Source organism: Phyllobates terribilis, unplaced genomic scaffold, assembly GCF_046119375.1.
Source record: "Phyllobates terribilis strain yellow unplaced genomic scaffold, ASM4611937v1 Scaffold_11__3_contigs__length_659146591, whole genome shotgun sequence".
Classification (NCBI taxonomy): Eukaryota; Metazoa; Chordata; class Amphibia; order Anura; family Dendrobatidae; genus Phyllobates; species Phyllobates terribilis.
Window position 1 is genome coordinate 274,404,860 of NW_027362771.1, and position 24,347 is coordinate 274,429,206.

General features: G+C 42.7%; 1 protein-coding gene across 7 annotated transcripts in view; it reads right to left on the minus strand.

Moving 5' to 3' along the window:
* Window positions 1–205: 205 nt before the first annotated feature.
* SEMA3D (semaphorin 3D) overlaps window positions 206–24,347 on the minus strand; it is a 306,858-nt gene continuing 282,716 nt past the window's right edge. For all 7 annotated transcript variants that reach the window (XM_073652332.1, XM_073652335.1, XM_073652334.1 and 4 more), the window contains one exon: window positions 206–1,307. In XM_073652332.1, coding sequence (XP_073508433.1) covers window positions 882–1,307 — 426 coding nt within the window. In that variant the 3' untranslated portion in view covers window positions 206–881. The remainder of the gene's footprint in view (window positions 1,308–24,347) is intronic.

Here is a 24,347-nt window from a genome sequence, read left to right on the forward strand (position 1 = left end):
ATACTGAGTAAATTGAGATGATTTGATTTTTTTCTATTTTATCTTCATTTGCATACCGTTACATGTCTATCAATCCTGTGATTTCCATAATTCCATGGCTTTTTCTTCTTGGTGTTGCAATATCAATGTTGAGGAGTGTATATTCAAACAATCTTGATGCAATGCTGATTTTGAAATATGGAAAAAATGGCAACATAAACTCTGATTAGTTCAACAAGTATCTTTATTGTATTGTGCATATTTTCCTGACATATGAGAGCTAAATGGAGTCTCAAAACCTTATTTATACTACTTATAAAAAACGAACGTTATCAAAAAGAAGTCCATGGAATTACCAAACACTAATGTTAAACCATTAGTGGAATACCGGGGCACTGTGTTTGCCTTGCTTTGCACTCTTTCATTAATTTGTACACTTTTTGCACCACTGTCAACATACAACTGTAAAACAAAAGTCTCGTAATCAGGTTGTCTTAAAAAATACCATATTCAATAGTAGAATAAAAACTAAACATTAAAAAAGTAAACAGTTACATTAAACGTCCCAATATTAACTTATAACTTACAAAAAGGAAGAGAATGGAACACCTTAATAATATAGTTTAATAAATAAAAGCCGGAACGACCAGTCATTATTAACTTAACCCAGTAGATGAAGCTACGTACAAACAATACAACACAAAGAAGTCTATACCCCCTTAACCCATTCTATTCTCTGAAAGCTGTAATACAAAATGTGAAGTGGCTTCACTTTTCTAGGATATTCTTGGCACTACATTGTCTTGTATGCATTGTTTCTTCCCATTTTAAAAAGGAATATTAATACAAGAAATGTACACAATGGAATAATACGAAAATGTTCATGGATCACCGAGCTCAGTCTATGCAGATAAGATTCTAGCATGCTTCTCCCTTTGCTCATGATGTCTCCTGTTCCTGCTCTTTTTGATCTCTTGGACATGTTTCCACTTAGCTCCACCTTTATTGCGTTGCCTCTTTTTCTCCTTGTGCCACATCTGCTCGCAGTATTCGTCCATACTGAAGGTAGGGCTGCTGAGAAGTTGCAAATAATCCTTGTACCTCAGTCTTGACTCTGTGATTAACTCTCGGCCTTTAGCCTCATCCTCTTCCATCTTCTGTGTTTGTTCCATCTGCTCATTCTCTATTACTTTTACGTTGAGCTTAACCAGGGTGTGAATGAAAGTATTTTCTTGCGCATTACAATAATACATTCCTGAATCCTTCTTCTGTAGGCTGCGGATCAAAAGCCCATATTCAGTTTTAATGACTCTTTCGTCAGGTATTATCTGTGAAAAAAAATATACATTATTTTAATATAGATGCACTATTTTCAAAGTAAAGAATGTTTCATAAGATATTATACTTTATGGTACTACATTTTTTTTATAAGGCAGAAGATCTAAAAACAATATATTATTGAGGATTTTGAAAAATATTGTAACGTAGTGCATTGAAAATCTACTGCATAGCTGATTACTATCCTACCTCATTAACAATGGGCTTCAAACAAGATGCTGATCATGTATTATACTTGCTTATATACTTATATACAGTAGCTTCATCATTAATAAGATGTTTATTAGAGGGGCTAAAAAGACACTAAATATGAGAAAGACTAATTTCCATTGGTTAAGAGTTGATGGGAATAAACAAATTAGAAATAGTTGAAAGCCAATATGGTTAAATAGAGCTGTAAGGGCAAAAAGAAAGCATTTAGGGAAATAAAGCAAGAGGGTAATAATGAAGGTAATAAGGAGGCATTAATATAAAACAAATCAAGGCAGCGTAGATTGAGACAGAGAGACTCATTGACAAAGAAAATAAAAATAATCCAAAAATATTCTTCAACCACATAAACAGTAAAAGACTCAGAAATTACAGTGTTGGCCCTCTTAAAACTAATCTGGGTGGAATGGTGGAGGAGGGTGAGAGAAAGGCCAATCTATTAAACACCTTCTTCTCTACAGTAGTTTCACAAGAAATCTCATGACATATGACATGATTAGGGATATGTCACGCTGTCTCTGTATACTGGAGGTAGGGGGCCTAAGCTGACCCTAAGCTGGGGCCCTGACTAATCCCTCAACTTGGAGGTACTGTTAAAGGTACAGAGGTCCAGGCCGCCAGCGTAACCCCTACCTCCTGAGGATCCCTGCACCTAAGTAATCTAGTCCTGAGAAGGACCCCGATCACAACAAAAGGGGACAAGTAATAATATGCCCACACACAGTACTTAGACGAACGAGACAGTACAAGGGAAAAACCAAAACCACCTTGCACACAAAAACTACACAACTACAACAGAGGGAACACCAACGGGAAAGGAGATAAATGATAAAGCGAGGAAGGGAAAAAACACTCCAAATACACTTATCTCAGAAACTCCAAATACCACGATCCGCTCTGTTAGTCTGTATGAAATGCTTTCACCGACACTTCCCAAACAGACCAGCAGGCATTTGAAGGAGTCTCACTACAGCAGCATTGATTGCAGCTGGGCGAGGCTGGACCTCGTCTAGCACAGAGAGAGAGAGAATTAACTCCCTCACTGCCGAAAAACACAAAGCACCAAAAAGTCAGCTGCGAGAAGTCAGGCTGTGTAATCGTGACGATCTTCGTGGCGACACACCCGTGACAGTACCCCCCCTTCTACGAGGGGCCTCCGGACCCTCAGGGCCAGGTTTATCCGGGTGAGTCGTGTGGAAGGCCCGAACTAATCGGTCTGCGTTAATATCCGACGCAGGAACCCACATCCTCTCCATACCCTTTCCAATGAACCAGGTACTGAAGGGACCGGCGATTAAAGAGTGAATCGATGACCCTCGATACCTGGAACTCCAAGTTACCATTGACCACCACTGGAGGGGGAGGTAAAGGTGACGGTACCACAGGCGCCACATACCTCTTAAGCAACGATCTGTGGAACACGTTGTGAATTTTAAACGTAGGGGGGAGGTCAAGACGGAATGCCACCGGATTAATAATAGAACTGATTCTGTACGGCCCGATGAACCTGGGACCCAGTTTCCAGGAGGAAACCTTAAGTTTAATATTCCTGGTAGACAACCATACCCGATCGTTCACACTTAGGTCCGGACCAGACACTCTCCTCCTATCAGCCATACGTTTGTATCGGTTCCCCATAGTATTCAGATTCTTCAGCACCCCTCTCCATACTGAAGCGAGTGATGAGGAAAATCGTTCCTCCTCAGGAACCCCCGAAGAGCCCCCCCTACTGAAAGTACAAAACTGGGGGTGAAAACCATATGCCCCAAAAAACGGGGACTTACCAGTGGACTCGCTCCACCTATTATTAAGAGCAAACTCTGCCAGAGGTAAGAAAGAAGCCCAGTCCTCCTGGTTCTCTGACACAAAACACCGGAGATATGTCTCCAAGCTCTGGTTCATACGTTCCGTCTGACCATTGGTCTGAGGATGAAAAGCCGATGAGAATGACAAATGCATCCCCCGCCGTGCACAAAACGCCTTCCAGAACTTGGACACAAACTGAGACCCCCGATCAGACACCACCTCGGAGGGTACCCCGTGAAGCCTCACAATCTCCCCAATGAACACCTGCGCAAGAGTTTTAGCATTAGGGAGAGCCGGAAGAGCGATAAAATGTGCCATCTTGCTGAACCTGTCCACTACAACGAGTATGACCGTTTTACCCGAAGACGGAGGGAGGTCCGTAATAAAGTCCATAGACAGATGAGTCCAAGGACGCTCCGGGATCTTCAAAGGTAAGAGGGCCCCAGACGGACGGGTATGTGAGGTCTTAGAGCGCGCACAAACCCCACAGGACGCGACAAAAGTTACCACCTCCTTATGTAAGTTAGGCCACCAAAACCGACGCGAGAGGAGATCCACAGTTGCTTTACTCCCCGGGTGTCCTGCAAAAACTGAGTTATGGTGTGCCTCGATCACCTTTTGTCGCAACTGATCTGGAACAAACAGTCTCCCCGGAGGTCCAACAGGGGCGTCCCCCTGAGCCTCCAATACCTCCTCCTCCAGCTCAGAGCATACTGCCGAAACCACCACCCCCTCCTGAAGGATAGGAATCGGGTCGTCCGTATTCCCGGCCCCAGGGAAACTACGAGATAAGGCATCCGCCTTTACATTTTTTGACCCAGGACGATATGTAACGACAAAATTAAACCTGGTAAAAAACAATGACCACCTAGCTTGTCTGGGATTCAGACGTTTCGCGGACTCCAGATATAGCAGGTTCTTGTGATCGGTGATGACGGTGACCAGATGGACTGCCCCCTCCAAAAAATGGCGCCACTCCTCAAAAGCTAACTTAATGGCCAAGAGTTCCCTATTGCCGACATCGTAATTCCTCTCAGCGGACGACAATTTTTTAGAGAAAAAGGCGCACGGATGCCACTTACCAGGGGACGAACCCTGTGACAATACTGCTCCCACCCCTACCTCGGAAGCGTCTACCTCTACAATGAATGGCTGTGACGCATCAGGTTGAATGAGTATGGGTGCCGAGGCAAAACATTTTTTCAAGGAGGAGAATGCTTGACAAGCCTTGTCAGACCACCTAGAAAAATCCGTCCCCTTTTTAGTCATGTCTGTGAGAGGCTTAACCATGGAAGAGAAATTACGAATGAACTTCCGGTAATAATTAGCAAACCCCAGGAAACGTTGTAGTGCCTTAAGATTCTCTGGCCGATCCCACTCAAGAACAGCCCGCACTTTCCCAGGGTCCATACGAAAACCGGACGCTGAAACCAGGAAGCCTAAAAACTGGAGTTCCTGTACGGCGAATACACACTTTTCCCATTTGGCATACAGTTTATTATCCCGCAAGATCTGTAACACCTGCCTAACGTGCTCCTGATGAGACACCAGATCCGGCGAGTAAATTAAGATATCATCCAGATATATGACAACAAACTGTCCCACCAGGCGGTGAAAAATGTCATTAACAAAGTGTTGGAACACCGCCGGGGCATTAGTCAGACCGAATGGCATGACAAGGTTCTCAAACTGCCCCTCCGGAGTGTTAAACGCCGTCTTCCACTCATCCCCCTCCCTCATCCTAATCAGATTGTACGCCCCCCTGAGATCCAACTTAGAGAACCATTTGGCGCCCACGATCTGATTAAAGAGATCGGGAATAAGTGGGAGCGGATACGGATCTCGGACCGTAATCCGATTAAGTTCACGGAAATCCAGGCAAGGGCGTAGGCCTCCATCTTTCTTCTTAACAAAGAAGAACCCCGCAGCCACCGGTGAAGATGAAGGTCTAATATGCCCCTTAGCCAGACTTTCTGAAATATAATCCTTCATGGCCTGCCTCTCAGGACCAGAAAGGTTATACAACCTAGCTTTAGGTAACTTGGCCTCAGGGAGCAGTTTTACAGAACAGTCATACTCGCGATGAGGAGGTAGTTCCTGACACCCTTTCTCCGAGAATACATCCTCAAAGTCCGCCAGAAATGGAGGTAAGACCCAAGGAGTAACCGCACCGATGACCGTGTTCATGCAGTTTTTATTACAGAATTTACTCCATTGGCTTATCTCTCTGGTTTGCCAATTAATAACCGGGTTATGCTTAGTTAACCAAGGAAGGCCCAACACTATAGGAGTGGGAAGACCCTCCAACACGTAGCAAGACAACAGTTCTTTATGTATCGCCCCCACTGGAAGTTTTACGTCATGCACAGCTTGCAAAAAACTTCCCTGACCGAGAGGCCTGGCATCGATTGAGAATATGGGGATGGGTTTAGCCAACTCACTCAATCGCATACCTTGAACCCGGGCAAACCGAGCATCAACCAGATTAGCCCCGGCCCCACTATCCAGAAGAACAGATATCCTCTCAGTTCTCGTACCCACCACCACCTCCGCCGGTACGAGAAACTGAGACGAACCTAGGGACGAAATACCTACTCCCAGATTGCCGTCCACCACACAACCTGGGATCAACAGTTTTCCGACGACTCTTCACTCTGCAAGGGACGGGATTGACACCCCCCAATAAAATGTCCCTTTCTCCCGCAGAAGAAACACCTTCCTGTCTTATGGCGCACCACCGGTCCCCTCCCCCGAAATGATGTCCCTCCTAATTGCATAGGCTCCTCTGGACTGACCAGGGGAACTACCATATGAGGGGACCTTGTAGGAGGTGGAGTCATCACAGGGGGTAGAGTTATCCCGCACCTCTCCCGAAGCCGTCTGTCAACGCGAATAGCAAGGGCCATAGCGGCTTCCAGTGACGCGGGAGAGTCATACTGTGCCAACACATCCTGTAATTTGTCGGATAAACCTTGACAAAACTGGCTCCTAAGAGCCGGGTCATTCCACTGGGTGTCCGTGGCCCACCTACGGAACTCCGAACAGAATTCCTCCGCCGGACGATCTCCCTGCTGGATCCTACGTAACTTAGACTCAGCAAGGGAGATCCGATCTGGGTCATCATATACGAGTCCCAGAGCAGCGAAAAACCTATCCACTGACTGGAGAGCCGGGGAGCCCGGGGGAAGAGAGAACGCCCAAGATTGTGGGTCCCCTTGTAGGAGCGAGATGACAATTCCCACCCTTTGTTCTTCACTCCCCGATGACCAAGGCCGCAGCCGAAAGTACAACTTGCATGCCTCCCGGAAAACAAAAAACTTGTCCCGCCCCCCAGTGAACCTGTCAGGGAGAGCTACTTTAGGTTCTGGTCCGGCTTGCTCCTGAGGATGCAAAACCTTGGACCTAACGTCCGCCAGCTCCATGGACAAACTCTGCAACTGCCGAGCTAGACCGGCTACTGGATCCATGGTAGCTGGAGAAAAACTAAGTGGGTCGGTGAAAATGTCACGCTGTCTCTGTATACTGGAGGTAGGGGGCCTAAGCTGACCCTAAGCTGGGGCCCTGACTAATCCCTCAACCTGGAGGTACTGTTAAAGGTACAGAGGTCCAGGCCGCCAGCGTAACCCCTACCTCCTGAGGATCCCTGCACCTAAGTAATCTAGTCCTGAGAAGGACCCCGATCACAACAAAAGGGGACAAGTAATAATATGCCCACACACAGTACTTAGACGAACGAGACAGTACAAGGGAAAAACCAAAACCACCTTGCACACAAAAACTACACAACTACAACAGAGGGAACACCAACGGGAAAGGAGATAAATGATAAAGCGAGGAAGGGAAAAAACACTCCAAATACACTTATCTCAGAAACTCCAAATACCACGATCCGCTCTGTTAGTCTGTATGAAATGCTTTCACCGACACTTCCCAAACAGACCAGCAGGCATTTGAAGGAGTCTCACTACAGCAGCATTGATTGCAGCTGGGCGAGGCTGGACCTCGTCTAGCACAGAGAGAGAGAGAATTAACTCCCTCACTGCCGAAAAACACAAAGCACCAAAAAGTCAGCTGCGAGAAGTCAGGCTGTGTAATCATGACGATCTTCGTGGCGACACACCCGTGACAGGATAGCAGAAATTCTCCAATAAATGTCACTTGCTTAATCCAGGAGGAAGTGCAGTGTCGCCTCAAAAACACTAAGGTAATGGAATACCCCCCTGAGTAGTGCAGGAATTAAGTACCATGATTGACTGACCATTATTTATATATAATAACATAATAATATTCAAGAATTCCATAATATGGCCTCATTCAGACGTCTGTGATTTTTCACATACACAAAAAGCAGCCCGAGTGCCATTAGTATTTTTGATCCATTTTTTATCAGTGTTTGTTCATGGTTTCAGTCTCTACCATAAGATTTTCATCAGTGATTTTCATGTATGAAAACAAATAAATTAGACTTTAAAAAAAAATTCTCGACCATCAGAGACTGGTCTTGGCTTGATCTACTTTCTAAGCTTCCTTTTCCTGTTCCTAAAGGGATTTAAAAAATATACAACCATTTAATCTCACCGACGAAATTTTTATAAAGCAATGTCCCTCCTCTCTTGGGAAAAGGAATTAAACATTAACCTATCTGATCTTGACGCAAAATCCATTTAATCTATCTCACACGTTTTTTACAGGTGCATTCTTCTGTAAGAAAATACCTGCAAAATACTGTCCCACTGGTATAGGACTCCCGAATTCGTACACGACTTAGGCCTATCAGAATCCAATATATGTTGGAGATGTGGAACCCACAAAGGCACCACTTTTGGATTCTGACCTGAAATTTACTTTGCTGTCCATTTCTTCCTCCTCTATCACCTTCTCCCCATCAGATGGTCCTTTACTCCTACTGTATCTCCATCACACCCCACCTTATGCATATCTGCAACAACTTTGCTCCACTACAGCCCTTTCAATTGTCATTAACATTCCAATAATTTCTATGTAATTGTCTCTTATAATGTACTCCTAGGTGATATGTTGTTTATGTTTGTCCCGTGACCTTCTTTGTAATATTAGAAATTGCAACCCTATGTATCTAGGTCATTTTCTCTGTTTGTTGTATATTGTTCAATCAATAAAGAATTATTAAAAGAAAACAAATAAATTAGAAAACTTCCCTTATCCACCACAATTTTAATCACAAACTGCTCCCAGACTGCACACTGATGAAATACCTTATTTTTCGGACCGTAAGACTCACTTTTTTTCCTACACATTTGGGAGGAAAATGTCTGGAAACCGGCAGCTGCAGAAGCTGTGCGATGCTGTGGGCTCAGTATCGGTGGTCAGGCAGAGCTTTCCCGGTGACCGCATGCGCAGATTGGGATCTCGGCCCAGCCGAGATATCAACTGCACATGCGCTGTCTCCTGTGGCCATCTTCCAAAAGCCGTGGGCCTCAGGGAAATGGCTGCCGAGATCCCAGTCTGTGCATGCACCGGCTATTTTCCTCTAGACCACGGCTTCTGGAAGATGGCCGCTCTGTTTCACCGCCGACACCGGGCCCACAGCATCTGCCCGCTCCTGCCGCCGGGTTCCTGAGGGACCCTGCTTTCTACTATGCCGCTCCACCACCACCGCAACCCCCTGCAGCTGGGGCACCGTCTTCTCCCACCTAGGGCCCTTTGCAATGCTCTACTTTTGCCGGCTCCCTGAGGCACCCTGCCTACTGTGACTCCCGCTCCACTACCCCCCAGGTAAGAGACCTATTTGAACTATAAGATGGACCCCCATCTCATAAACATTTTTTTTCCCATTTTCCACCCCGAAATATGGGGAGCGTCTTATAGTCCGGTGCGTCTTATAGTCCGAAAAGTACGGTATGTGAGTTGTCTGTGATTTTCATGGACTCATAGAATTATATGGGTTATTTTCATCCATGACGCTGCTAAAAATGGATATGACTCTTTGGAAATTTTTAGCAGACACATGGTCCACAAAAAAATTTACATGTGAACATCCTCATACTCTGTAAAAAAAAATAGGGATAGAATATATAAGTGAGAAACGAACGTCTGAATGAGGCCTAACAGTGTTTGTACCACACTAATGGCGCATGGCAAATGTGGTACCTATATTCAAAAAGGAGTCTGTAAATTATGGGCATGTAATTTTATCCTCTAGTGTAGGCAAAATCTACGAGGATTTTCTAAGAGATACTATCCTGGAATATCTCAATAAAAAAGTCTCATGACCCAGCATCAACATGGCTTTATGAGAGATCAGCTGTGTCAAACTAATCTAATAAACTTAACTGAGGAAGTTAAATCCTGACTGGACCATGGTAATGCCGTGAATGTTGTATATCTGGACTTTTCAAAGATAGTCGATACGCCACATAAAAAGTTGGTAGATAAAATAAGAACGATGGGACTATGGGAAAATATGTGTAATTAGGTAAATGACTAGCTCAGTGATAGGAAACAAAAAGGTGGTTGTTAACTTTACCCAATCAGATTGTGTTATAATAACAGTGCGTACCCCAGGGGTCAGTGTGGGACCCTCTTCTTTTTAATATATTTATTAATGACCCTGGGCATAGAGGGCATAGAGAGTAAAATTTCAATATTAACAGATGATACAAAACTCTGCAAGTTAATAAACACAGAGGAAGATAATTTAATATTATAATGGGATTTATACAAAGCTGGAGGCTTGGGCTGAGAAATGACAATTGAAATGTAATGTAAATGTTATGTCATGCACTTTGGCCAAAGTAATACAATTTACAGGAAGGCCTGGATGCCGTTCTTGAGAAATATAATTTTACAGGTTATGGGTACCAGATTTTGTGATGGGACATTGATCCAGAAAACAAGTCTAATTGCCATATGTGAGGTTGGGAAGGAATTTTTCCCTACTAGGGTATATGCACACAATGTCTTTCAGGCTAATTCCACCTGGATCCCACCTGAAAAACATTAAAAGACTGCTTCAAAGAATGAACCTAATGCATAGCAATATAAAAACAACTTGCTGTGCATATGTTCCATCATTTGTCACTTCTTTTAACCATTTTGATGAGCCTTTGCCTTGGAAAAGATGCAACATGCATATACCCTTATACAGCATGGGATTTTTACGTTCATCTGGATCACCATATTAACTTACACTGTAGGTTCAAATTAATGGACTTGAGTGTTCTTTCAAATTTTTCAAACTTTAAACTATGAAACTATCAAAGATATATCCTATAGTGCCTTACAGTCATTGTCACCATTGGAGTTTATAATCCTTAATTCCTATTCACTATCAGTATGTCTCTGGAGTGTCGGAAGAAACCCACACAATTATGAATTGGAGAAATTTGCTCAATCGCTCAGTCCTCCTATCAGCTCCTCTTCACCTACACCTAAGTAGGTTAAATATGGTGCAATGCAAATAATTTATGTTAATGACATACATTACATCCCACATGCTTATGTGGTGACTAGTGATGAGTGAGCGTGCTGGGTTAACCCTTTCACCGAGAATGCTCGGGTTCTGACCAAGCATTTTTGCCGTGTTCGACAACTATGTTCGAGTCACCGCAGCTGCATGTGTCGCGGCTGTTAGCTGCAAAACATGCAGGGATTGCCTGTTTGTTATGCAATTCCTGCACGTGTCGCGGCTGTCTAACAGCCGCGACACATGCAGCCGTGGTGACTCGATCATAGTTGTCGAGCACGGCAAAAATGCTCGGGCAGCACCCGAGCGTGCTCGGTGAAAGGGTTAACTGAGCATGCTCGCTCATCACTAGTGATGACTAATCAGCGGTGCCTGTTAGAAGACCCTAATGCAGAAAATTATTACAAATGGACCGATCAGGGAACAGTGGTGGCAAGACATATATGAGGATGTAAGTATGAGTATTGTTTATCTATGTATCTATCTAACTACCTAATACCTATCTGTCAATCAATCAATTCTGATTGACACTATTAGATTTCAGTGTTATTTCTCTGAATCATCCTTGCATAAATACAAAACTTCAATAATATTCACCAAAAAATCACTGTGATTATGAATACTTGGTTTAATTTTAGACTATCAATACAAAAAAACACTCCACATATTACAATGACTAATATCTTAGCAGCGCTTATTACTGCAAATTTTACCTTAAATAACCTATTGTTTGTTTCATGTGAATCACATTCTCTTTACTAATTCATAAACCAAGACTGGTTAAAATGTCACCACATCTAAAGGAGCAAGTAATTTGGGAAGCCAGAATAAAGTTCATGAGAAAACCACTATAATAAAACTGGTATAACTGCATCAAGAGTCATATGAGGTAAAGTGATGATTGGTATTTACCTTGTGACATCTTAAAAAAGACCTCCCATCAAAGTTTTCATGCTCGTAATACATTGAAGTCATCATATTATACAGCACTGTGTACTTAAAATTGCTCATTTTGCCTTTCTGACCATCTAATTCTTCTCTTTTCCATTTGGTCTATGACATCACGTGATTAAAAACTGACAAGCTGAATCCTTCTAAGCTCTATTTCGAAACAGGATTGTCTCTTTTCCTTGCATGAGTCATCACCCTCTTCAACGCCTGCTCCAGCTCTTCCACTTCTCCCCCGTGCCAAGGACTTTGCAGTGATGGGGAAAAGAGACTTCCTGTTTCTACATAGAGCTTATAAGGATTCAGCTAGTCTGCTTTTAATCACGTGATGTCATAGACCTAATGGAAAAGTGAAGAATTAACTGGGTAGAAAGGCAAAATGAGCAATTGTACATACACAGTGCCATATAATATGATGATTGCAATATATGAAGATAAAAAATTTGATGGGAGTGCTTCTTAAATTAACAATTTTTCCTTAAAAAGAGATATAGAATTGCTTATTCTGTTCAGACAATTTAATTTTTAGTTCATTAATACAGTATACTAAGTTCTTAAAGTCAAAGATAGGTATGTATAATTCATACTCTCATGAGTACATAGTATGTAGAAACAACCAAAAAGCGTACTTGAGTTAAAAATGGTTCTATATTTTGTACTCATTCAGTTAGTAGACCTCTCCAAGCAGTTATTTGGTTTCCAAAACCAGAACTCAGGGACTTCAGCTACTGACACTAATGTGCTTTTAGGTCTATCTATCTCGACCTATTTATTTTCGTAAAGGGGTTTGCCACTTACTATTCAAACTTGCAAGGCCAAAAAATTTGGAAATAACACAACATACTAATTTTTTGCACATATAGCTCTGCACAGAGTGGCACAGTCTGATGCAGCGGATGAAACAGTAAAGTGGCCACCACCATATCAAAACAGATGAAGAAGACTGTGGCTCTCAATTGTTTATATGTTAGAAGCACAACCAGAAGTTTGAAACTAGAGGCAGATGGAACATAAAAATTAAATTAAAAGTTGTATAAATTCATATATTTTACAGTTTTAAAGACTCAGCAGTTTATTAACGGAAGTATGTTACTCACTCTGTATATACTTAAGTAAACTGAAGTTTATCAAATGATGTTTTTCATTGAAACCAGAAGCTCATATACCCATAACACATGTTTATATTTTGCAAAACGTTTCTTTCATGTGGTCCCTTTATTTATATATAGTATGAATATAATATATACATGAACATTTCCTTTAAAATAATGTCTGAAAATATAAATACTGCTAAGTTATGTTATTTAGTGATGGCAATTTCCTGCATTGTATATGCTATTATATTTGCGTGTCCTTTGAGCTACGGTATGTGTCAATATTGTAGGCATATAAAATTTCTCACAACTTTGTTGACAGTATACTATGTAAAATCATACTAGTATGTAAATCATAAGGGTCTAGAAAGTATAATAAAACAAGAAAAGGAAATTGGCAACATATTTGTTATTGGTCACTGCAAATGGGGTCATCTCCTTTGTTGGGTAAACAGTCTTACTATAACTAGAGCACATGTGAAACATCTCAGAAAAGACAGCTGCTTTTGGGTGGTAGCATCTTCAAAGCATACCTTTCCTCACGATTCAGTAATGAGAGTGGACGTTACAATGACAGATTGCTTTCTGAATTAAAAAAAAGCCACAGATGGACATGTCACTAATGTGTTAGAAGATATGTTATGTGTTTCTTGCTTTCTTAAGGGACCCAAAAGTAAGTAAAAATGAAGCAAAACGATTGTGTCAAATCAATAGTCTGTGTAATGCATGGACATGCTGGGAAGTTTTCATAGATACCCTCAGTTCTGGTAAATTTTTGAGGTTCGGGATTTACCTCTATTAACTCAAAATCCCCTAATAGAGCATCTACACCTTAAATGTTTTTTTTTACATTGGGAGCATTGATTCCCAGTGTTAGGTATGAGCCTCTGTTTTACAGGATGGACGATGAAAAGATGTGATCTAATATAGTGAGTGGAAATTAATTCTACAGAATTTTTTTTAAAAATCCGCATTCGCCAAATTTCAGATTTTTTGTCACTTGATTCCAGGCAGACTCAACAAAGTGGCTGGTTCCCACTTTTTAACCATAAAGTGCCATCAAAAGGTTAAAAAATATAAAAAATCATTATACTCACCTAACTACTCACTAGTGTTGAGCCACCCCCGTAGTGTTCGAGTTCGGTTCGGTTCGTCGAACACCCGTGTGTTCGCCGAACTGTTCGTCGAACTGTTCGTCGAACACCTTCGAACACCGTTAAAACCAATGGCAGGCAAACAAAAACACATAGAAACACATAGAAAACACCTTCAAAGGTGTCCAAAAGCTGACAAACTGCTCAGAAGACAGAACTAACACATGGAAAAGTGACAAGTACATATAGTCATGCGAAAATAAAAGAGGTGGAGGAGTAAAAGGAGGGGGAGACACAGATATAGGCATGTCATGCCCTTCTAAAATCCAAAAAGTGAGAAGTCGACACGGCCAGTCCGCTCCTGCCCGTGCCACCTCCGTGTCGCCGGGTTTGTGCCAGAGCCGCGGTGAACCCTGACGGCCAGCCCCCCTCTCCCAATACTGGTGCCTGTCCGCTGGTGGGTCGAGCGAGCCCCCCTGTGGTGGAGGCAGCTCTAAGCTTTTTAATTTAAATTGTCTCTCTAATTTGAATGAATACACTTTAAATCCATTTACAAGGATCTATTGGAGGGCAAGTCTCATGCCAGCAGCCGCAGTAATTCCAGCTCCAGTAGCGTCCACTAAAGCTGCTGCAGTTAAAAAGCTTTTATAAGGATCGAGCTCGGCTGTCCACCGCAAGGCATCCTACTGCCAGTCCCAGCCCCTATGCCTTGGGGTGCCTCCTGATGCTCTTCACTAAGTATCCCATGGTCCCGAAGCATTTCCTTTGAAAAAATTAAGTGTCTAAACTACAGGTGGTGTAGCTTGCTTAACAGCCGGGATAATCCGCTCACTAGCAGACACTGCTACTAGGCACAAAGTATTTCCTGGGCTAGATGCAGTTAAAAATTTGTAATTAGATACTCTCGTTGGATGCTGAGAAAGCATTCCATAGAGTCTCCTGGCACGCCATATATGATTCTCTTAAAAAGCTTGGGGTAGGGGTCTAGGGGACCCTTTTATAGCCAAAATCACGGCCCTGTATCGCAATACGTCACCTAGGCTGAAGATAAATGGAACTGTAGCACCCTGAGGGCTCGGTTGCTACAGACGTATTGCACCTCACCCAGAGGTGTGATATCTCACTCTCAGGTAAGGATGGAGTGTGGATCAGGACCCGACACCTGCATGCATTACACCACATTGCCGTGGGGCAGGGCGACCAATATGCCCCTGAGATGGGCACGACAGTCCCTGTCCCTGGCTGGAGTGGGGGGAGGGAACACTGAGGAAGGGGAACCCTGTAGTGCAGGAGCAGGGAGGAAGCAGTTCCTGGGTGCATTGAGAAGGGAGTATAAAAGGTGGGCACCATCTTAGTTCAGTGCAGAGAAGTCTGAGAAGAAGTGGCAGGGAGCAGGGGCTCTGCATGAGCTCTGCTCCGGAGGCGGGCCTAGTAACAGAGGCCCAGGCCTGGAAGAGGGAGAAGGAAGGAAGAGGAGCAGAGAAGGCTCCAGGAACGAGGAATGAAGGGATCCCAGGGGTGCGGACGGGCGAGTCGCCACCACACGCCCGAATCCACCTGCGTGGAGGGGTCAGGCCAAAGGGGGAGACCGGTCCCCGAACTAGTGGAGGCAGGAAACGACCCTCAGCTAGAAACCGGAGGCTCTGACATTTTATGTGGCGCAGCCCCTCGCTACACCCGCTAGGAAGGCACCACATAGGGTCAGGGAAACTGGCGCCAAGTTTACCAAGAGGAGGCCCGAGGCAGCCGGACAGAAGTGTTGGTAAGAAAGGCCAGACAAAGGACACACAAAGGGGGTCCTGTGAAGTGCTCCAAAGTTATCTGGGAGTTGTCTGAGCCCCTCACCTGGTGAGCACAGTACGACGTGGGCAGCCGTTACCTGCAGACGTGGTCTGGATAATAAGAACTGTGAGTAAAGGCCCTGAACTGCATCCCTGACTCCGTGTCGTTACTGCTGCTGCCCTGCACCATCACCATCATCCTCCGCATACACTGCCCTGAGGCTATACTCCTCCCGTGGGGAGTTATGCTACGCTCTGCTGCACCCACAACACCAGCCTCAGTGGTCTGCCCTGTAGCGGCGGTTCACTCTGACCGCAATCCACGGGTGGCATAGTCGGACATTTAAACATGAAAACCACATAAATAGTTCCGCCACTGGTTTGACCGCCCTGAGCCACGGAACCGGGTCGCCGCCACGAAGACTACAACCACCAGCATCCACCAAAAAGGGTCCGGCTCCGGGTGTCCCAAGGCCCAGGGGGTGCGTCAGAACATTTTCATCACCTTTCACAATCACCAATGGGACAAGGCAGTGATGTCCTCTGTCCCCTCTCTTATACATCCTAGTGATGGAGCACCTGCTCTCATCAATTCGCCATAACCCCAATATTAGGTGGATTGAGGTGGGAGGCACCGAGTACAAGTGCTCTCTATTTGCTGATGATGTCCTAGTATATATCACTCAATCACATATATCCATCCATGCTGTTATGGCTGAAATAGATCACTTTGTTACATGGTAAAATTTTAAAATCAATGCAGCGAAGTCTGAGGCCCTCGATGTCTCCCTCCCCAAATCCATATAGGATTCCATCCAGTCCAACTTTCCCTTTGCCTGGCCCTCACAGGGTATCAAATACTTAGGAATTCCTATTCATAGAGACCTCTCCCATCTATGTTATCTTAATTTTGGGCCCTTTATTGAACAACTCCATACAGACCACGGTTGGCAAGTTAGAACTGTAAGATTCACTACGTGAACCACTGGTGTTTTGTGGAAAAGCACATGTACACTGCGTTCCAAATTATTATACAAAAAGTGTTTAGGAGTGATAAGGGAAGAATTTGTTTGTTTGTCAGTTAAACTCATTGATGGTGATGTGTGTCAGGGCTCTTTATATCACTGTAAGCAATTGCAGACACCTGTGCTAATTAGTTTGGCAGGTGTGTCCAATGAAAGGCAAGACTACTTAAGAAGGCTCTCTCACATTATTAAGCAGCCTACATTTTCTGCCAAAATGGGAAAGAAAAAGGATGTGTCGGCTGCTGAGAAGCAACAAATTGTGGAGTGTTTAGGTCAAGGCATGACTACAATCAACATTGTGCGATGATCAGGATGAAGTGTCTTGGCAATCAAGAAGTATGTAGCTGATTCACAGTACACACGTGTGCGTGCTGATAAGGGCAAATTGAGGACTCTTTCCTACAGGCAATTACGTCAGGTTGAAAGAGCAGCGGCAAAAAAGCCTTGTCATAGCAGCAGACAAGTTTTTGAAGCTGCTTGTGCCTCCAACGTCCCCCGAACAACAAGATGCAGGGTCCTTCAGAGGTTTGCAGCTGTGCATGCGCCATCCTGTCGACCTCCTCTATCCACTTCACACAAGCAGAAACGGCTCCAGTGGGCCAAACATTACATGAAGACTGATTTCAAAACTGTTTTGTTCACGTATGAGTGCCGTGCAGCGCTCGATGGTCCAGATGGATGGAGTGGAGGATGGCTGGTTGATGGACACCCCACGCAAACACGGCTACAGCGCCAACAAGGAGGAGGTGGAGTAATGTTTTGGGCTGGAATCATGGGGAGAGAGATTGTCGGCCCCTTTAGGATCCCTGAAGGCGCTAAAGATGAACTCCATAATGTATGTGGATTTTCTCAAACAGCAATTATTTTTAATTTGCAACCTGATGGAGGTCAGTATAGATGGACTAATAGACCAAGTCCCACACAACGCTTGAAGCCCAACTATTTTTTCAGAGCTAGATGCAGAAAAAAATTATATTCAATTTGCAACCTGCTGGAGGTCAGTATAGAAGGACTAATAGAACAAGTCCCACACACTGCTAGAAGCCCAAATATTTTTTCAGAGCTAAATGAAGAAAAAAATTATTTTTAATTTGCAACCTGATGGAGGTCAGTATAGATGGACTAATAGACCAAGTCCCACACACTGCTAGAAGCCCAAATATTTTTTCAGAGTTAGATGCAGAAAAAAATTATTTTTAATTTGCAACCTGATGGAGGTCAGTATAGATGGACTAATAGACCAAGTCCCACACACCGCTAGAAGCCCAAATATTTTTTCAGAGCTAGATGCAGAAAAAAATTATTTTTAATTTGCAACCTGATGGAGGTCAGTATAGATGGACTAATAGACCAAGTCCCACACACCGCTAGAAGCCCAAATATTTTTTCAGAGCTAGATGCAGAAAAAAATTATTTTTAATTTGCAACCTGATGGAGGTCAGTATAGATGGACTAATAGACCAAGTCCCACACACCGCTAGAAGCCCAAATATTTTTTCAGAGCTAGATGCAGAAAAAAAATATTTTTAATTTGCAACCTGATGGAGGTCAGTATAGATGGACTAATAGACCTAGTCCCACACACCGCTAGAAGCCCAAATATTTTTTCAGAGCTAGATGCAGAAAAAAATTATTTTTAATTTGCAACCTGATGGAGGTCAGTATAGATGGACTAATAGACCAAGTCCCACACACCGCTAGAAGCCCAACTATTTTTTCAGAGCTAGATGCAGAAAAAAATTATATTCAATTTGCAACCTGCTGGAGGTCAGTATAGAAGGACTAATAGAACAAGTCCCACACACTGCTAGAAGCCCAAATATTTTTTCAGAGCTAAATGAAGAAAAAAATTATTTTTAATTTGCAACCTGATGGAGGTCAGTATAGATGGACTAATAGACCAAGTCCCACACACTGCTAGAAGCCCAAATATTTTTTCAGAGCTAGATGCAGAAAAAAATTATTTTTAATTTGCAACCTGATGGAGGTCAGTATAGATGGACTAATAGACCAAGTCCCACACACTGCTAGAAGCCCAAATATTTTTTCAGAGCTAGATGCAGATAAAAATTATTTTTAATTTGCAACCTGATGGAGGTCAGTATAGATGGACTAATAGACCAAGTCCCACACACTGCTAGAAGCCCAAATATTTTTTCAGAGCTAGATGCAGAAAAAAATTATTTTTAATTTGCAACCTGATGGAGGTCAGTATAGATGGACTAATAGACCAAGTCCCACACACCGCTAGAAGCCCAACTATTTTTTCAGAGCTAGATGGAGAAAAAAATTATATTCAATTCGCAACCTGCTGGAGGTCAGTATAGAAGGACTAATAGAACAAGTCCCACACACTGCTAGAAGCCCAAATATTTTTTCAGAGCTAAATGAAGAAAAAAATTATTTTTAATTTGCAACCTGATGGAGGTCAGTATAGATGGACTAATAGACCAAGTCCCACACACTGCTAGAAGCCCAAATATTTTTTCAGAGCTAGATGCAGAAAAAAATTATATTCAGTTTGCAACCTGATGGAGGTCAGTATAGATGGACTAATAGAATGATGCTATGCCCAAAAGATTTTACTTCACTAGGTGCAGTAAAAAAATTGGTATTCTATACACAGGTGTTATATCTTGCAACACAGATAGGCTACTCCACTGACTAACACACTCTGCAATAGGCCAAAAAGGATTAGCTTTGCTAGATTCAGCCAAATGCTGTGAAAAAAACTTGCACAGCACTGGCACAGACCTGCCTGGCAAAAACTGATGGGAACTCATGTAACCTAGTCCTGAAAAGGACTCCAATTACAATTAGTCTTTACTCCCACAACCTATCTATTTAAGAGCACAGACCTCCCTTATAAAAGTCGTAGGAAATGCTGTAACCTAGTCCTTAAAAGGACTGCAATCACAACTATTCCCTACTCCCAAGCTATCTGTATATTTGTGCGAAAATTGGCTTGAAATTAACAAGGTATAGCGCACACAGCAACAGCGGTGCCGTCTAACACGCAGCTGCAGCAGTGAGAAAATGGTGGCGATGGGGAAAATGGCTTGGTCTTATAGGGCAAGGACATGTGACATACACTGCCAATGACACATGCCCTTGCTTGTGTGAAAAAAAGCACTTCGCTCCGTGTGTGCGCTGCTGATAGGCTGACAGATTGCACCTCCCCACTGCAAATGCGGGAAAGAGAAAAAAAAATGGAGATCTTCATTGTTCCTGCAGAGATCCATCCCCTGCCCCTCCTCCCACCCCGCTGTACACTCAAACTGCGTATTAACATTAATTTTCATCATTACTGAGAAAAAATCCAGTTATGATTTTGGTGCACGAACAGTTATCGAACATAACCTCGAACAGCCGAATTTTTCTCAAATTGTTCGTGTTCGCCGAACGGCTCGAACACCGCCCAAAACAGCTCGAATTTGAGATTGGCGAACAGTTCGAGTAGAACAACGCTCATCTCTACTACTCATCTCTCTGGCCCCTCTGCTTCTCACCAGTCCTTGATGCATCTTCTGACCGTCCCTGTGGTCATTGAAATCTTTGTGCAAGGTCACGGCACACATTGTGAGGTAATTACAGTGTTACTATTCGCAAATATGGCCGTGAGCAGAAGATACGATGAGGACCAGAGAGGTGATGGTGAGGAGCAATGGGGCTAGAGAGGTGAGTGTTATGGTAAGTTTTATTGGTTTTTACATATTACATTTATTATCTTCTGGGGTCTGGAGAGACTTGAAAAGATAATAATTGATATTAATTTTGTCAAGAATAACTTATCTGTAAATCAAATTGCCTGGGAGAATTCGCTTGAACAGGCGATTTTGAATTTTGCCTGATCCACTCATCTCTAGTAGGATCCATTATGAGCTATTATGATACAGTGATTATAAGTTTTATAGATCTTCCCCACTGTCTTATAATGTGTCCTTCGGCAACCAAAGCATGATAAAAAAAACTAGCCTGAGTAAAGGCTACAAAGGAATTTAAAAATTCTCTCTATGTCAGATTTCAGGAGAAAAAAATTGTCAAATTTTTGCATAAGTCACATCTGTTCAAACATGAAGCCACTTCTTTGCAGTGGTCTCGAAGTCTAAAATATAGTCTAAAGTGGGTGCAGTTTAGCAAAAGAGGCCATGGTCAACCAAGTTACAACAAATTTGCCTTATTATTTGTCAGAAAACTGGCAGAAATTGTACTTAAAGTCTATGCAGGGCCAAGAATTATGAAGATTCCATTTGTGACAGCCCATAAGATACACTAATTTTTCAAAGAGGCCTGTGCCAGTGGGCATTTTGTTCCAAGACTGTTATGTGAAATCCCTGTTCTGATAAATTCCCTCACAAGTGTTAAAGCAAAAAGACGCCGTGTCCACATAACCTTAATGTGCTATGAAAACCCCACAACAGAATGGATGCCTCTTGAAAAAGATCTTTTTAGGATTAGTGAATAAATGGCCATGTACCACAGAGAATGGGGATGATTTTAACCCCCTCACGATGGGGCCAATTTCCTTTTTGCGTTTCCGTCTTTTCCTCCCCTTTTTCCCAGAGCCATAACTCTTTTATTTTTCTGTCCAAGTAGTCATGTGAGGACTTGTTTTTGGTGGAACCATTCATTATACCAGATTATATGCCGGAAAGTGGGAAAAAATTCCAAGTGCAGTGAAATTGTGAAAAAAATGCAATTTTGACAGTTTTTTGGGGAATTTTTTTTAAGGTGTACATTATGTTGTAAAAATTACCTGGAAATATGATTCCCCACATCAATACAATTACGGCGATGTTAAGTTTTTTTATTATCTTAGTGGTGAAAAAAATCAAAAGTTTGTAAAAAAATTGTTTAGAGATTTGTGTCGCCATATTCCAAGACCTGCAACATTTTTATTTTTTGGCTGATGGAGCTGTGTGATGGCTTATTTTGACATTTTTCTTTATACCTTGTTGGGATAGATCTGACTTTTTAATCGATTCTTACAGCCTTTTTGTGTGGAATTGCGGCGAAGAAAAAACTTAATTTTGGTGCTCTTGATTTATTTTTCGCTTATGGTGTTTACAGAAATGGGTCAATTGTTTTTATATTTTCATAGACCGGACTTTTATGAATGCAGCGATACCACATATGTGTATTTTTTTATTTTTGTAATATCTTTATTTTCAATGGGGAAAAAGGGGTTGATTTGAACGTTAAAGGGGTGTTACCATCTCCAAGATCCTATCCCAATATGTATTGGTGTAATAATCATAATATTAGCAAATACCTCCAATTAGAAATGCAGTATAGTTTTTTTGATTCGCTATGTCTCTTTCCTCGTCTACAGGCATTGCAGGACCTTAGGTATTCATGGTTACGACCACTAGCAGCTAGCTGTCACTTTATCAGTGGACGTAACCATGGATGCCTAAGGTCCTGCAATGCCTGTACATGAGGAAAGAGACTACATTTCTAGTTGGAGGTATTTGCTAATATTATTATTACACCTACTACATATTGGGATAGGATCTTGGAGATGGGAATACCCCTTTAAGGGTTTTTTATTTCTTTCATATTTTTTAAAACATTTTTTTTTTACTTTTCACTGTTATTGTTAGCCCCCTTGAAGATGTGATCATCCGATCATTTGTGCTATATGCAGCAATGCCACAGCATCAATGCATATAGCAAAAATCACGGTCTCCTTCGAAGCCCGGCCACAGGCAGGTTTTCAAAGAAGCTCCATAATGACAGCCACATGGGTCATCAACTGACCTCCGGCAGTCATGACAATCCAACGGCAACCGACAATTATGTCACGGGCGCGCTGATGGGTGGAGAGATTGACACGCATGCCGATGCATGTTAAATGCCACTGTCAGAGATTGCCAACGGCATTTAACAGGTTAAAAATTGGGGGTGGAGCTCTGCCCCACCTTCTATTGTTAGCGGCAGGTCGTGGCTGTGTATACAGCCATCACCTCAGGGGTATGAGGTGGGCTCACCACGTGAGCCCGCTCCATACATCCGCTTCCAACTTGAGCCATACATGTACGGCTGATGTCGTGAAGGGCCTAAAGAGAAACAGAAGGTCAATAAATTCTTGTGCACTTGTGTCAGTGTGGATTTAGCTCTGTTGTTTTTGTCCAAATTTCTAGAAATCAGCACTTAGGCTCTCTAAGTAAAAGGAAGTGTGCACCATTTTTGTAAAATATTAGTAATAGAATTCAGTTAGCACTTTCCTTATGTGAAGTTGTTTGTCTTATTGTATTTGCTTTCACATAGAGAAGGAACTTCTCTGAGGCTTTTAATAATCTTACAGCAGAAGGGCATACACTGTCCTAGTAAATGTCTTGTGAGAAATAAGAAGTAGTGGCTTTGACATGGATAAAATTGCCGACTGAAGGTGAGCGTGTCGGAATGACACCTAATATAATTCTTTCCAAATGCCTAATTAATGTTACTGCAGCTTTGCCCTTAGCGAGTCGCATGTTTGCACAGAGAATATTTTTAGTAACGTAAAGCCTCTAATAATTAAAGCAGGTCTGTGTATTTCATTTTTTAGTAATACAATTACACTTACTTATTTTCATTTACAGTCTACAGAAAAATAAAGCCTAACAGATGGCTTAGATAGCTGGAAGGACTGTGGGAAATGTAATGTGCTTGCAAATATAAATATTATGAACTGCAGCAACATGTATTATAAGCAATTCGCTCGCAACGTGTCTGAGCTATGCCGGGTTAACATGCAATGCTTCCCTTCTGGAGTGCTAAAAAAATGGATCAAGATTTATCAATTCAGCTCCCCCCAAATATTTAAAATCTCAGATCACCTTTGGTGAACTTCTACTAATATATGGGATATGCACAAACAGGAACCCACCACATAGACTGTTATTTTACTGCTTCATGACAAGCGACTCAATACTGTAGTGAAGAAGTCATGAGAAGTTCAAATTACCCCAGCTGTCCAGCATCAGCAAGCATGGGCAGACAGAATAACTGCAAAGAATTTTATTAAAAGGGTCGTCCAGGACTTTAACATTGATGGCCTATCCATAGCATAGGTCTTTAATGCCTGATCGGTGGGGGCAAAACACCTGGCACCCCTACCGATCAGTTGTTCCTGATGTCAGCAGCGGCTGGAACTGCTTAGCTGCAAAGTTGCACAGCACAACTCCGTCGACAGAATAGTGGCTGCAGCCGGGTACTGCAGCTCCACCCCCTATTGATTTGAATAGGGGGCAGTTGTGCAGTACCAGGCAGCGGCCACTATTCTGTCAACAGGGTTGTGCCGCGCAGCTCTGCAACTAAGCTGTTCCGGCCACCGTAGACACCAGGAGCTGCTGATCGGCAGGGGTGCCGGGTGTCGCATTCCCACCGATCAGGCATTGATGACCTATCCTACAGATTGGCCATTAATGTTAAAGTCCCGGACAACCCGCTTAATCCATAGTATTGCTTATATATTATTTATGTAAACCTACCATTGATACTTTGGGGGGCATGTATGAGATATAGGGAATGTCAGACATAGACAATTCCTTCTTATGTAAAAGGGGGATCTGACTGTATTGACTGCTGCTGCTAAAAGAGGGTAGTTCTGATAGCGAGACCCCCAAATATATCATCCAAATGAA